The sequence below is a fragment of the Semicossyphus pulcher genome, unplaced genomic scaffold (genome assembly GCF_022749685.1).
Source record: "Semicossyphus pulcher isolate SPU_LCO1_2020_fin unplaced genomic scaffold, fSemPul1.0.p SCAF_13, whole genome shotgun sequence".
NCBI lineage: Eukaryota > Metazoa > Chordata > Actinopteri > Labriformes > Labridae > Semicossyphus > Semicossyphus pulcher.
The window spans coordinates 3,025,466-3,040,785 of NW_027211637.1; the positions used below are offsets into that span (position 1 = coordinate 3,025,466).

The following is a 15,320-nucleotide window of genomic DNA, read 5'->3' on the forward strand; positions in this document are numbered from 1 at the left end:
TAACTGGGCGCCGCTTGTGATCTTTTCCGTGAATGTAGATAGTAATAGATAGTGACTTAGCAGACATTTATTTAAATTAAAAAGTTCCAGATTGTTACTTTAACTTACATTTATTAATTAAATCGTACTTTACTGTAAATGCAGACGAGTTTAGGTGAACAAGGAAAGAAGGGAAACACAAACCAGTGAAAGAATGTCATTTACTCAATTTAATGGTTAAAAAAATACTTCTTTGCGCAAAGAGACAACAATAAGTCCCTGTTCACTGAGGAAACAAGGGACCAAAACAATGATGGCCACCAAATGATGACAGGTGGAGCGAGATAAGATGAGGTAAATGTTTCTGAGGAGAGAAAACAAAAAAAGGCACAATTTACAATCAATCATGCCCCAAATTCACAATAATTATAACGACAACAATAATAATAATAATAATAATAATAATAATAATAACAATAACAATAATATTATATCAATACAGCTAAAAAAAAATCTGAAAATCTGCAACAACAAAAAATACAGACCAAATATATTATACAAGGCAGATCCTGCCTGTCAGGCTCCTCCTGTGTTCTGTACACTCTGAGCCCCCCAGTCCTGCTGCTGATGCTGTACAGATAGTTCTACAGTGCACAGGTACGCCAACATACTATCTGACCACCAGACACGACACGCACAGTTTGGAGGGCCCGATGCAATCGTCATGGCAGAAGGCACCGCAGCCTTGGCACATGATCATGGCTTTGAGGCGGCACGAGCACTTGAGCGCCACCTCCTCGGCCGTACTGTCAGTGAAGGCCTGGATGCTGAGGGTGGCCTGGGTGGTGGTCAGGCGGGGGCGCAGCTGGAGAACACTGTCCGCCATGCTGCGGGAGAAACCGCCGTTATCCATCACCGACACGTTGGCTGTGTAGCTGACTCCTCCGCCTTGTTTGGGGAGCTTCCCGTAAAGCTGGAAGGGAAGGGAGGAGATGGAGGAGGAGGGTGATGGTGAGGAGGAGGAGGGAGAGCCAGAGGAGTAATGACCTTTGCTGTGCTCCTTCTTTGCCATCCTGGCTAGAGTCATCTCCATGTTGAGGAGTCCCTCCATCGCCCCACCGCTCAGGTAGCCGTCCATACAGCTGCCGGGCTCCTTTTTGGTAACACTCAGGGGTTTGATGGGGGACGATTTGGCGAGAGCCTGGCAAGAGGGCCGAGAACCCACTTCATTCTTCACAGAGGGTGCAGGAGACAGCTGCTGTTGGTGAGGATGGGGGTGCTGAGACTGAGGGGGCCGCCAGTTGATCTTAATAGTAGGCACCACCTCTGTGGGACACGGGTCAGCATGGGGGGGAGAGGGGCCGTTCTGCATGGTCCGGTGGGAGTGCTGAGTGGCTCCCTGTGAGGGATGAGGACCATGAGAGTCTTTGATGACTGCAGACTCCACAGAGGTCAGAGAGCTGCTTCTATAGGTCAGAGAAGTGGAGGAGGAGGAGGAGGAGGGCAGGGAGGTGATGACCGGGACCGCTCCAGGAGCCTGCTGGGACTGATACTGTGACCCAGCAGGTGCCTCCATCAGACAGGAGACTGGGCGGCCTGGTGGAGACTGGTTGTGGTTCTGAGAGGCTGCAATAAACTCTGGACTCGGAGACTGGGCTGAGACCTCCGGCCTGCCTCGTGGCCCTGGGGTCCTTGACACTGGTGGTCTGGGTTGCGGTCCAGGCAACCGGCTGATCTCTAGCCTGTTCGCAGAGTGTGTGGGCAAAACTTTCTCCAGGGGCAGGCTGCCCTGAAGCAGCTGAGTGACCAGAGGGTTGTTGGCCTCCACACTGGATACTGCTCTGGCTGAGCTGGCCAGTCTCTTGGAGGCAGCAGCAGAGCCTGGGTGGGCGCCAGAGGGCTTTAAACCTCCACGACACTCGTCTTCAGCCAAGCTATGTCTGGAGATTCTACAATCCTCTCCTGGCTCCATTTTGACCACAACATTAGTGTCCCTGGTGGGGAGGGACTGGTGGTCCTGGGAATGGGGGCGGCTGTGCTGTGGGTGAGGCAGGCCATTAGGAAAGCAGGGCTGAATAACGGTCTGACCTTGGCGGCTGGACACGTGGGCGTGGATCACTGGCTGCTGGTTCTGGGGAGGTGGAGGAGGGCTGCAGATGACCAGCTGACCGTTTCTCGGTTTGCTCAGTTGGGGGCACCAGTCCTGGTCAGGCTGGTTCTCGTCCTCCTGACTCTCGTTCTCACAGTCTGAAGCCGTTTCTGTGGAGTCGCTGTGTGTCCCAGCGTCATAATCTTTCTCCGAGGAGTCAAAATGTCGGGGAGATGATAGGCCTGCTTGCTTTCTTTCTAAAGCTGAGCGTGAGAACACTTCCTGGGGGTCCACCTGACGGGATCCATGCTGGATAACGCCTCCCAGTCCAGCCTCCTTGCCTTTGACCTGCTCTTTGGGCTGACAGGAGCTGGCTAGTGTCTGAATAACGTCCACGCCCTGAGCCCCGAACCTGGGAAGGGAATCTGGGATGGAGGTTGGGGCCAGTGGAGGTTTTTCACAGACCTTCTCTGCCCTCTCAGAGGGGGCAGCTGCAGACTCAGGGACCTGGCTCTTTCTTGTTGAATGGGAGGCCAAAGACTCAGAGACAGCCTCAGGCTCTGGAGAGGACGAGTCAGTTGCCTTCTCTGTGAGACCATTGGAGGAGCTCCGGACACTGGCTGATGTTGCTTCTATTTCCTCTCCAGCTTCTGCCCCCCCCACCTCCTCCAGAGGAGGACTTGGGGTCTGCGGGGGCTCCAGGGACATGGAGGTGGAGGTAGTGGACAGTGAAGGAGAAGGCTGGGGCACAGGCTCTACATTGTGAAGCTGTAGTTGTGTTCCAGACGAATCAGAGCCCGAAGACGATCCCTGTTCCTCCATCCCACCACCTCCCCTTCTTCCACTTCCTCCTCCTCCTCCTCCTCCTCCTCCTCCTCCGGGCTCGATAGGTCCTGGATGCTCTCTCGCTCGTCGTCCATTGCTGCTATCCGGTAGCCCAGCAGCAGGCCGCAACCGGACCCCGTCCGTCCCTGTCCCGTCGCTAGTGGCTGCAACAGCAGCAGCGGCCTCCCGCTGGGCGCGGGCTTGCTGGGCGCGGGCTTTGATGTCCGCCAGGGTGCGCGCGCCCCCCGTCCCCGACCGCCGCGAGCCCTCGCCGGGGGGCACGATCCGTGGGCAGATCTGGTAGGTGGGGTGGCCTTTGACCCAGGGAGGTTTGATCCTGGACAGTTGAATCTGAGACACAAGGACAGTGGGTCAAAAAACAAATTTCTCAGCAGGCAAATGACATGTATGCACAGATTTCGTTGACAAAGCCTTGGAGCCTTTATGCTCTTTAGTCTTACCCGGATTGGCGGCACCTTGGGCTCTTCTGTTGTCGGCTGCGGCTTCTCTGTACGGACACCGTCAATTGTGGTACGAAAGGACTGACGGTCATCCAGCCGCGGCCTCTTTTCGGGAAAGCTGGAAAAGGCCTGAGACTCCTCGGGCCTCCTCTTCTCCTTGGGCTGGGAGCTGGGAACGGGGGTGGTGGCTGGGCTGGCGGAGGGGCTGCTCTCGCGGCTGCTGGTGGCGGTGCCCCCGGTGACGGAGGTGACGACAGAGGCGGTGTCATCCAGGGGATCGGCTGCAACTGCTGCACTTGAAGACGCTGAGGAGGATGAAGAAGAGTCCAAGCCTGCGGCAAAAGCTCCTTGTCTGTCGGAAGGCGAGGAGGGTGAGGAGGCAGGCGAGGAGGCAGATGAAGAAGACGAAGAGGAGGAGGAGGGGGAGGAGGTGGAAGCCAGAACAGGTGCAGCCTCCTCTGGGAGCAGGCGGGCTGCAACTTCTGGCTCTTCGTTTGCGCTGGTGGAGGCTGGGCTGGGGCTGGGGCTTGGAGTGGGAGTGGGAGTTGGAGTGGGAGTGGGAGTTGGAGTTGGAGTGGGGGCTGGTATTGTGATCGGCTCTGGAGCAGGAGAGGTCTTTGGCTCAATAGAGGCGCTCTCAGCTGGGAGCTCTACGCCGCACTCAGCCTGCAGCACAACCTCACCCTGAACCACTGTGTTGTCGGACATGGGAGAACTGACAGAGACCGCTGAGATGTCCACTGCAGCACTGGCCTCAGCTGCTTCTGCTGCCTGCAGGGCCGGAGGAGTGGCCTTACAGAGGGTCCGACGGGCCCTGCGACGAAGATCGGCCCGTGTGCGTCTCCTCATCCTGCCGTCTCTCCTCCTCCGACCAACGCTGCGTCTCTTAGGTGTTGCAACCACAGCCACATCTGTGTCCAGCACACTGGCTGCAGCTTCACTGGCTTCACTTGCAGTCAGCTTCAGGGACTCCTCTTGTGTAAGGCCAGACCTGCAGGTACACAGAAAATATGTTTCAGCAAATTGTGGAAAGGCTAAAATGTGTCTTCATATGGAATTAAATGCCTTAAACATGCAGCCAAAATGGAGTAAAAAATATGAATGAAACTATAAACCACCCAATTATGACACTGACACAGCTGTTGTGTGATGGGTGAATTAAGACCTGGATGAAAGGGGTCAGCTCTTACTTTTGCCCGTGGTACTCTTCAAAGAACTTTTCCTTCCACGCCTCGACCTTCTTCTCTTTCTCCATTTCCTGCCGGAAACGCACCTGCATCTCATGGGTGAACTCGCCTAAACCAATCAAACACAAGGAAGGGTTAAGAAAAAGAGTTCCACAGCTCAACTTTTGTGTAAATAAACCAGTGAAATTCTTTTTTAAACGACGGTGATACAGCTAAAAGTATGAAATGAGGGCAGTCTCTGAATCAGGTCCCTGAATGGGCCATGCAGAGGTATCCTTCTGAAACAGCCACAAGAATGATGCTGGAGCACAATGTGGCCTTTTAGTGAAATCCTCTGCTGGCATTTCTGATTTCCTGAAAGCACTTTCAGTTACTTTTTGTTTTTGCTATCACTAGTTTCTTCCCGACAGGTATCAATAAATTCAGGTTTCAGCTAAATGTGGCAGCTTGTCAGTGATGTACCAATCACTCACCTTCAGCCAGCCGCTCCTTCCAGCTCTGTGACGCATGGGTGAAGAACTCATTGTTGAGAGCTGAACTGCTCAGCCGGGCCATACCATCAGCACCAACCTTCGAGGAGAGAGGACAACAAGAAGTAAGGCAACGACCCGAAGGATAAAGAGGCCTCTGCCTAGTGCACATAATGTTGACACCTAAATCGAAGCGTGCGTGACTGAGCCGAGCTTCCCAAATTTCAACTATACAAATGTCAAAAGGAGGGATGGTTCATGAACTCATGTATTCGAGAATTCATTAACTTATAAAAACCAAATCGAAAAGTTAATGCGACTGTTATTATATATTTTTATCTTAAAAATACATTTTTTCCATTGTTTTTACCGGCGCCTGGTTGTAATTGGGTACTACCACCAGGTGGTGGCTGTAGTGCATCTGAAAGCTGTTTGCGAACCGCCATTAAATACCAAGAGAAGAAGAAAGCATTACTGCCAGGTGCTGGTAAAACAGCTGCGGCGCTCTGAGATTTGGAACCCCAGAAAAATGCAGAGACTTCTGCAGCCATCAGAGTTCTGTGTGGACCGCCTTTGAAAATATCATTTAAAATGAGGTCAAGTGCAAACTTTAAAAAGGTAAAACTAGCTTATCATAAGCTTACAACAACTATGCTCAGTATGACTGATTCACTCCCTAAGAGAAATGATCCATGTCTGCGTATTATTTAGGGAAGGTTTATTTTACCCCGTGTTTTATAGCAGTTTTTGCAATACACACTTTGACATGAAAACAAAACCAACTGAAATGTGAAAAAGTAAATCGGTCTCTTTCTTCTTACGCCAGCTTGTGTCTGCGTGCACGGGGATAATAGTCTAATAGTTCCCAGTGAATATCAAATAGTAATTGTGCTTGAAATGCCCATCTTTAGTCAAATACAAAAAAAGTTAAAGATACAAGAAGTAGGATTTTTAAAAATATAATATAAATCATCACACGTGTGTGTTGGTGAGTGTGTGTGCAGACCCTTGTGAGACCCTTCCCTCTGCATCTATTCTGTTGTTTTGCTCTGCAGGGGACGTTTTCAGGAGGGGCGCTGTTGTGGTTCCCTGAGCCAATCACAGCGTACAGGTGAGTGTGGGAGTGGTTCAAATTAGCAACTGGCGCCATTCAGAGTGGCAAACATGGCGAAAGAGCGATGCAGAGTTGGCCTTCTTTCTGTTGGACAGGTAGGTGCCTTAAACCGCGTAGGACAAGCTAACCCACGGTTAGAAAAAAACGTGGGTTAAAAAGACCCTTTTCCCTGGTAGTATTAACCGGTTAAAATTCTTTGCGGTCGGTTAACCCGTTAAAGTGCACATCCCTAGGAACAACCGAAATACTGTTTTTTATTTCTTAGTCTACAATAGTTATATTAGGTCACACAATATATCATTACAGCTGTGCTAGGGATGACCTGGAAGTATAGAAAAACAACATACCAGTCTGTCCACCTCTGGCAGCAGCTGCAGAAGCTGCTGCTGTGAGTGTGCAGGGAAGGCTGAGAAGGTCCGCACATTGATGAGAGCTCTTATGTTGGTGTTGACCAGGATGGACCCGGGTGTTTCAAAGTCTACATCCACCCCTCCTCGACTCCTTTTCATGGGCCCTGCCACAGAGGAAAACTCCACATAAAGCCACTTATCATGATGACGATGAATACCGACTGGTGTATTGTTTATTGTTGTCAGGACAGAAGAGTGTGTCTTACCTGAGGGGACGTGCTCTCCATTCACTTTAAGAGGGGTGAGGACAACACGAGGCATCATGACTGCTTTCTTTCTCTGCCTCCCTGACTGTAGAAACACATGGGTCAATATGTTAACAGATTAGAATTGCACTCAAATCCTTGACTAATGAACACAATATAATCTCCACTGTAAACATGGAGCAGTGGGTGATTCATGCATGTTGCTGACCTGTCTTGAGCGGCTCAGTCTGGTCTGGGCGTGTGGGGCATGTTGGGTCTGCTGTGTGTCTGTACGTCCCTGCTGTCCTGCTGATCTGCTGAGGCGGGTTTGAGGCTGGTTGATGGGAGGCTGCGGCTCTGTGGAGCAGGAGGCGCTGGATGAACTCTCATCCACCGAGGCTTTGAGGCAGAGAAAGATACATTCACAACTCACAGACAATCACTTGGTTTAATCTGCCAACTAAGCAAAGTTGAAGGGAACAATGGCGTAGGTCACTCTGGTTGTGTCAGTTGCCAGGAAACCCCCACCTCACTAATCGTAGCCCCTATTGGTGTGTGATTTGATGTTACCATCATTGTCTCCGCTTGCAGCAGCGTTGGTTTCGGTAGAGTCACAGCTCTCCTGCTCAGTGGCCTCTGTGGGGCCGGCCGAGGCCACAGTCGAGCCGGCTGCAGTGGTGCCGCTGCTGGATGCTGGGTTAGCGGAGCTGCCTGTTGCCTCTGTGGTTGTCTCCGACTCTGATGTTGTCTTTGTCCACTGCAGGGCGTTTTTCTACAGAGTGTGAACAGTAAAGAGTTATGACGTGTCTCAGCTGCTGCAGAATATGCATGGCTCTCTTTATATGTGATGCACATCATTTGACTTTGTGGTCATGCATCAAATATACTGCTACACTAAAGTATTGAGCAGCGCGGTTGTGGTTTATATACTCCTACAAGTCATATCAGACTAAGGTGGTTTTCATATTTTATAATAATTATCCAAGATGTACTTCAGGTGACTTCCCATAAAAATATTCACTATGAAACCTGTGGATTATTTTAGGTAACTGTCAACCTTCTTTGTAAAATAAACTTTCTAGAGACAACGCAAGAGGAGGTCCTTGTTTGAGTACCTTGAGAGTGAACAGGCTCATCCGTCCAGGCAGCTTGAAGAAGATGCTGTTCTTGACTCGGTCTCCCCTCACCTGAGAGTGCAGCATGGTGACCAGGCAGGCCAAAGGAGCTGTACCACTGCACACATGCAAATACACAATTACAACCCATATGATTGGACACACAGAGTCGGACTGAAGAAGCAAAGACAAATGCAGATCTGAAGATGTTATAGAGAGCTACCTGGTCGTCATTTGTATTTATCATGTTTGCTGTAACAGAACATCGCTGCATGACCAAAACTATGAAAGCTGCAGCTGAGTGATACAGACACACTGCACATGTGACATAATATAAATATGTTGGCGGTCAGAGAGTTACCATACCTTCTAAAGATTTTTATTTAATGCATTTTTTGTTGTCGTTTTCAGCCTGTACGTCTATCAATCTGCGTTAGGAAAACATTGTGTATATTTCGACAATATACACCGTCCTGTCCCAAAATGTCGTCCCAAAGTATGAGTGCTAAGGATTTTACTACATACGGAGATATTCAGCTGTATTTTTAACAAGTAAATGGAGTGTATAGTCTATTTGAAATGGTGATTAATGTTTTGTGCAGTATTGGGCACATTTTTGACCATGCAAAGAAAAAATGCCAAGCGCAGGAATAGGCCCAAGTGAAGAGTAAGGAGTATAAGATTAGGGCTGGGCGATTATGTGCATTTTATTGTGTATGCTGACAACAAAAAGTTTAAATGTTTTAACAAATTGGAGTTCACGCTTGTTGGTATTCTCTGCTGGACTCCTGCTCTCATCCGTTCAAATTATTTCTTATTTCCCATCTCCCTGATCCATGCAAATGCAGCAATTTAATTCAGCTTAAGCCAGGATGCTGGAGTAATCATTGAACCTTAGAGAAATTGTGATCTGAATATTAACCGAAATATTGTTGTTTAAGATTTTTTGCCATGATCAAGCAGCCCTACATGTATGGAGAGGAGATGTTTAGTTACAAAAGAGAAGTGAAAAATGTTTGCATTAAATAGTCATCAAACCTACCTCCTGTTTAAATCAGCAGCAGGTCAGGTGGTCCATGTAGAAAGAAAGAAAAAACAGTCAGATCCACATTGATTGACATGTGTGGTGCTTTGTGATCAGTACAATAAGAGCTGAAAATACTCGACAAATACAAAAGGAAATACAGAGACCGATTCATGTTTGGACTTCACAAAGTTCCACAAACGTAATTTCAACTCCATAAGACAGAACGTGTTGTAGTTTCACAATCAAAATGGTAAATAAGGTTTCAGTAAGCCGTATTCGAATGCAATGATAAGGACAGTACCATTTGCACTTTAATAAAGAACTATACAAACGTGCACATGCATACGTGTGTGCATCTTACCGCATCTCCTTCAGCCCCTTGGTCTGTATGACGTGGAGGATTTGTTTGGGAGTCATGGGTGCATCGGAGAAGTTCTCCAACACCTGGAAAACATGCACATTGTTTTTAAACACACAGACTTAGATACATGAAAGCACAGTCAGGAAAATAAACCCAGGACATGGCGAATACAGATGAACCTTTCTTAAAAATAAGCAATTCATTCCATCATAAATTAGGGCTATAGAAAGTACAGTTTAGGATTAACATGTGGCGTGTCTGCTCCATGTCTGCCAGAGGAAAGCCTTTTTCTGACATTATTCATGTAAAAAATGAAACACTGATCAAAAAAACATCTTGCTTGCTGGTTGGGCACCCCTACGCAGACAAGGATGAATCTGTGACAAACTCAAATCTGCGGATAATATCAGCACAGTTAATGTTGATATCAGTCCATGAGTGGGTGTTGGGGTCACCAAGAGCACATTTGAGACATAAATTATCCATTATCCCTGCCTTCACTTATCTCTTAATAGCACTTTTACTCCGCATAAGTCAGTAAGGAAAGCCAAAGTACCGATAACAAGACAGATAAAGTCAGGTAGGTGCACACCTAATTCAGAAATGACAGGATCATTACAGGAAAGGCCACAAAGCTTGGAAAATATTTGGCACCTGCCGTGTGAGATGGTGAAACAGCAATGAAATGTGTGGATTAAAATCTTATAATGAAAGTGTGAGCATGAAAAAAAGAAACGCATTTAAATATAGTGAAGTTTAGTACGACACCACCACTCACTGTGGCTTCAGTAAATAAACATATATAGAAAAAGCACTTCTCCTCACTGGGCATTAAATATTCTGCAGAATATGTGGCAGAGCACCTATACTGGATCATACTTATACTGCAGGAGAAGATACTGAAGTGGCCAGGTGTGTTAATGCTGAGCTGCATCTGTGAGTCCTTTATGAGCGAGGACCAAGAAAATGCATTCATCCCATGTACTTCCTCTGATTCAAAAATGCCCCATTATTGCTGTATTTTACCTCCTCTGTTTGAACAAAATAACAGAATAGCTTGCCAACCATGATAATTACTTGATAATTTGTTATTTCTAAAGCAAAAACGTAAAATATTTGCTGGTTCCACCTTCTTAAATGTGATTTTTTGTTCCTCTTATCTACCATTTTTCATAGTAAATGAATAGTCTTAGCATTTTGGACGGTTGCTTGGACAAACAAAGAAATTTGAAAACGTCTCTTTAGGCACTGGGAAATTGTGATAAGCCTTTTCACATTTTTTACACATTTTATAAGCAAACATTAAACAAAATAATCTGAAAAATAATCTGTTCATTAATTTAATAAAGAAAGAAATCATAAGTTGCAGCCCTACACACATGAATTATAAACAGTCTAAATGTTCACTGCTTTAGATAGTTGCATAGTTAGTATAGTTTTCCGTTCATCCAAATTCTGGTAATTCAGATTTCATGTTGGTTCAGTTTGTTGTTCATTTTAATAACCTAGCTGCATTAGTAGAAAGCACATGGGCCCATCTGGTCAAAATAGACCAAAGCAGCTAATAAACTCCTTTCCCTCACACTGAGGCTTAACGTTAAGGAAAAACACACCAAACCACATTTCTACATAATATTCATTTTATCCTACATGACATCTCAGTTGTCAGTGGGTATCGTAATTCATTTAATAAAATTAATTTCCTATGAATGTAACACTCAGCCCCAGATCTCTCGTGTTAAAGGTTAGATTTTAACGGTTACATATGGCCACACTTCTTTAATAAATATTAATGATTATACTCGTTGATATTTCGATAAAAGACTTCTCGGATTAACAACCGTTAGCAGGACTTCTTTGATGTTCCTGCACTACTCCGTGCCAATGTGGATTCACAAGACAGCTGAGCTAGCTCTTAGCTTTGCTAACGCCTAGCTAGCAATATAGTCAACAACATTGGCTACTATTTCAAACAGTTTGACATTTCATTTACGTTATGAGCATAACAAGGCCACGTTTTACAGACTGTGTTGTTCACATTAAGTCCATACCCCTGTAATAGCGTTTGCGTTTCTACTGAGTTACTTAGGTTGCTCGAATGGTACTTAGCATTTGGCTAGCAGGCTTGCTGCCTAGCAAACAAAGAGCTTAAAATAGGGGAGGTGGATGCTAGCGTGCTAGCCAGTGTTAGCATGCTGCGTTGCGTTGCTTTTTATATCAGCAGCCAGAAATACATGCAGCACATGTGAAATGTGCGCTCCTTAGTTATATTTAACGTAAAACTAAACATATCCTGCCTACTGGCTAGGTTAGCACTGGCTAGCCGATATGATAGCAGGCACCAGGCTGTGGTCGTGAGGAGAATGTCCAAACACAACAACACATCTGGACGCATCGCTTCACAATAATTCATCCATAAGTTAATTTACATGCAGCGGGTTAAAAGCTCATATAAGACTGTTTACCATGCGAGCCGCCTCAGCCCAGGTCCGCTCCTTCTTTCTCTTTTGTTTGTCCTTCATTTCCTCTGCGCTTGTGTCTGCGGCTAGCCTGCTGTGTGTCTACAAAGCAATACGATGGCGATTTAGCTGCTTAGCAAAATGGCTAACTACGTTCCAGGTTAACTATGTAGAGCCAAAACAAGACGTTCCTTTTTGCTCGGGACGATGCTATGGCGTCTGCTAGTCTCTAATAACTGTCGCTACTGTGTGCTGTGCCTTTTCTAAACTAGCTCAACACACATCGTCTCTCTGTAGCACAGAAGCAATGTGAGTGCAGGGCTGGCTGTGGTGCTGCTGCAGGACAAGCCTCTATGGAATGCAACAACCAGGTCAAAGGTCAAACCCTCCGCAGGAATGCAACAAAACAACGGCCAGCCCTCTGCATGCAAATGTAGCTCATTTGAACAGATGCTGCACACGATAACTGATGTTTGATATCATAATTGCACAATTTTGATTCTACCTTCAATTCCTCTCGCAAACATATAAGATATATCAGCCATAAAATATACATAACAGGTGAATCCATTAGAGCAAAGCATTGTCCAATTTACAGTGATATAAAAACTGATACCCAGCCAAGGCCAATGAGATGTATATTTTTCTGGGCACACATTTACAATGTTACACAGCAAATTACCATTGCAGGTAGGTAAACCATGTAAATACATCTTTATAGTCAAGAAGGACAGAGATAAAGATTTTGGGGAATTATGATGTGTATTTTTTCATTTTAAGACCAAATTATTGATTACTTATAAACAATAAATACAAAATGTTTGATTTTCAGCCTTAATTTTGAATGATAATAGTAGCTTGGTCACTCAGTTTTGTTTCCTCCACCCAGGAGTATTTCCACAATTCCATATGTTTTGAGTATTGGAGATCCTGACTCCAGCTAACATCACTGCATGTTAATGTAAGGGTCTGTGTACATTTATATGAATATTTATGTATCTGTATTTTTTGTGGGTTTGATGTAACCAAGAGAAATAAGAATTCATGCACACCGTCCTTCAAATCGTAAAAATACCTCCATAGAGATATTTTGTTTCCCTAGACCTTCATCAGGTAAAGCCGAGAAACAAAGACCACTGCAGATGGATGACCTATACCTCCTCAGGTGAGGTCAATCAGGGATCATTAGCCATCAGGCAACCAGTCCCACAGTCTGGATGCATTTCACCACTTAAAGGGGACATCTCACCATTTATAATGGACATCACACAAACTGGACAGCAAGTACGTCGGTTTATGTAAAACATTAACTTACATTAAATGGAAATTATTTCTCCAAAATATTTTCTACAACAACAATAATTTGTCATATGGTAGAATTCAGGGTTACACCATCATAATTTCCTTGTTTACTGACTAAATAGAGTTCTTGGAAAGTCGGTTAGCGTGGTAAATTACGAAAGCCTCATTCAATCATATAAAAGCAAAAACAGCAAATGTGGGAAAAAAAGGCCTTTGAATATTTCCTACACACATGTCTATAAGAAACTAAAGGTGTGCATGAGTCTTGAAAGTCAATGTTTGGTTTTTGTAAAACACTATGTAAATAAAGCGGTATAAAATGTGAGGTTCTCTGTCTCTGCTTAACACCTCAGACATGAAGTATTTATATAAATCCCTCTGATGTTTGAAAATCACTAAAAATGTCTATTCCAGAAATGCATTTTTGTGCTGTCTGTCTGTCTGTCTGTCCGTTTGTTTGTGTAGCTCTGGTTCCTGCTGGAGTTCCTCTGAGCCCGGGGCGTGACGTCACTCTCCCAGAATGCATGGCTTCCAGCGCGGCGCCCAGCAGTCCAGGCCCGGACTCTGAGAAACATCTTTAAAACTTGTTCCAAAATGTCGATGTGGAGGCGGAATGGAGGCTGGACGGGGAGCTGGACGGAGGCACAGTCGGTAAGTTAGTTAACGTTGAGTTTGTGCCCGTTAACCCGAGCGGCAGTTTAACCCTGCTCGGTGAAAATATGGAGGAGTGAGTTAGTTAGCTCCCGCAAGACAAACTCCGATACAACTTAGTGAAGCGCTCATCTATTGTTATTTAACCAGCATGCTGGCTCGGCTAGCTCTCTAAGTTCATCAACAGCTATGCTAACACTTGCTGGAGGCTTTGCTCGATACTAAACCAGTTTATTACAAACGTAAACCTCCGAGAATTTAACCTAATTTCGCCTTCACCGCCGAATTTTGTGAACGCAGCCAGGCTAGCAGTCAAATTTAGCCCCGGTGTGGTAATGACCCTGTCCCACCAGTCTACACCAGTTTAGACCTCGTCATTCACTCAAGCTACGTCTATTTAGGTGCAACTTTCCCCCCACTGTATTTAGAACTAACTAAAAGAGTATTTTCGCTGTTTGCTTAACTCAATGTACAGGGTTTAGGCAGATAAAGTATGGGGGATGAAAGCTTCATGGCAGCTCCATGTTGAGGACCCACAAGATGGCACTACCAGCTCCCATCACCTCACTCCTCATGTAAACTCATCATTCAGTCCTTTATCAACATTTTTGCTGCTCTTGCTTTTTCTATTAAGACCTAGAGAGAATGTAATAGCGGTAAATAGTTTCAGCTTGAGTTAAAGCAGTATTACTACACCAGGGCTGCATAACTGATTGAGAAAATATTGAAACCACAGTAAGACCAAGTGATTTTGCATCACTTTTTGTTGTTTAAACTCGCCAAACTGGCCAATGCTGCTGCCAGAAGTAGCCACATTTTCATGTATTTATGAAAGGCAGGAAAACAAATCGCCTTTTATTCCAAGAGAATGTATTTAGTTAATACAACTGTAAATCACTTACTTACATAAGGATTTCAGGTTAAATATGTGGCAAAACAGTATTAAAATGAAGAACTGCACAGCTGCAGAGAAGTGTTGGTCTACAAAAATCATGTTTTCAAAAAGACTCGATAATAAAACAATTTTAATACATGTCAAAATGACCCTAAATGATAACCATAAAGTACTATCAAAAGTAAAGTTATTCAAATTAAAGGATGATCCTGTTGAGACTTGCAAAATGCAAATGCTAAATACTTGAGGTTTGTAATCAGTTTAAAATGTTACATTTATGAGCCTAGTTTGTGTTTTGTCAAATCAATTTAACCTCTACATCCTGAATTTGCAAGTGTGCCAAATCAACTGGAGCTGTGTCCAGTACTTTTGTAGAAAGTGAACTCCTTCACCTTAGGTGTAGTTAAGCTGTAGGTTAAGACTAGTTTTATTCAATGTTTTCTTATTGTTTACAGTTTTGTACACTTTTGATATGACTTATTGCACTGTGCTATACATTACTATTAATTATCAGGAACAAACAGTTTAGATTATTTTGACTCAATCCTACACACACACACACACACACACACACACACACACACACACACACACACACACACACCACCCTGCTGCCCAAAATGCTGCATAGAGCACCACATGTGTATTAATCTGCAGCTGAAAATAGTCCCTAAACATACACCATTACATTCTGTTTGTTTTTATTTTTCAAGATTTGCTGAGGCAATTTAAAGAAATGTGGTTTTATCTTTATCCTCAGTAGTAATACTTTATTGATCCCCAGAGGGGA

General features: G+C 45.1%; 1 protein-coding gene across 2 annotated transcripts; it reads right to left on the reverse strand.

Annotated features, from left to right (window-relative positions):
- Window positions 1-200: 200 nt before the first annotated feature.
- Window positions 201-11,931, reverse strand: asxl1 (ASXL transcriptional regulator 1). Of its 2 annotated transcripts, XM_069660914.1 has the most exons (12): window positions 11,689-11,931; window positions 9,224-9,306; window positions 8,878-8,880; window positions 7,836-7,953; window positions 7,291-7,492; window positions 6,950-7,119; window positions 6,742-6,826; window positions 6,473-6,639; window positions 5,015-5,111; window positions 4,545-4,650; window positions 3,355-4,345; window positions 201-3,244 (listed from the first exon to the last, which is right to left on the reverse strand). In XM_069660914.1, exons 1-12 carry the CDS (start codon window positions 11,743-11,745, stop codon window positions 650-652), a joined length of 4,674 nt encoding a protein of 1,557 aa, XP_069517015.1. In that variant the 5' UTR covers window positions 11,746-11,931; the 3' UTR covers window positions 201-649. The 2 variants fall into 2 exon arrangements, with proteins under 2 accessions (XP_069517015.1, XP_069517016.1); XM_069660915.1 differs by having other exon boundaries at window positions 6,473-6,826.
- Between the last annotated feature and the right edge of the window lie 3,389 nt (window positions 11,932-15,320).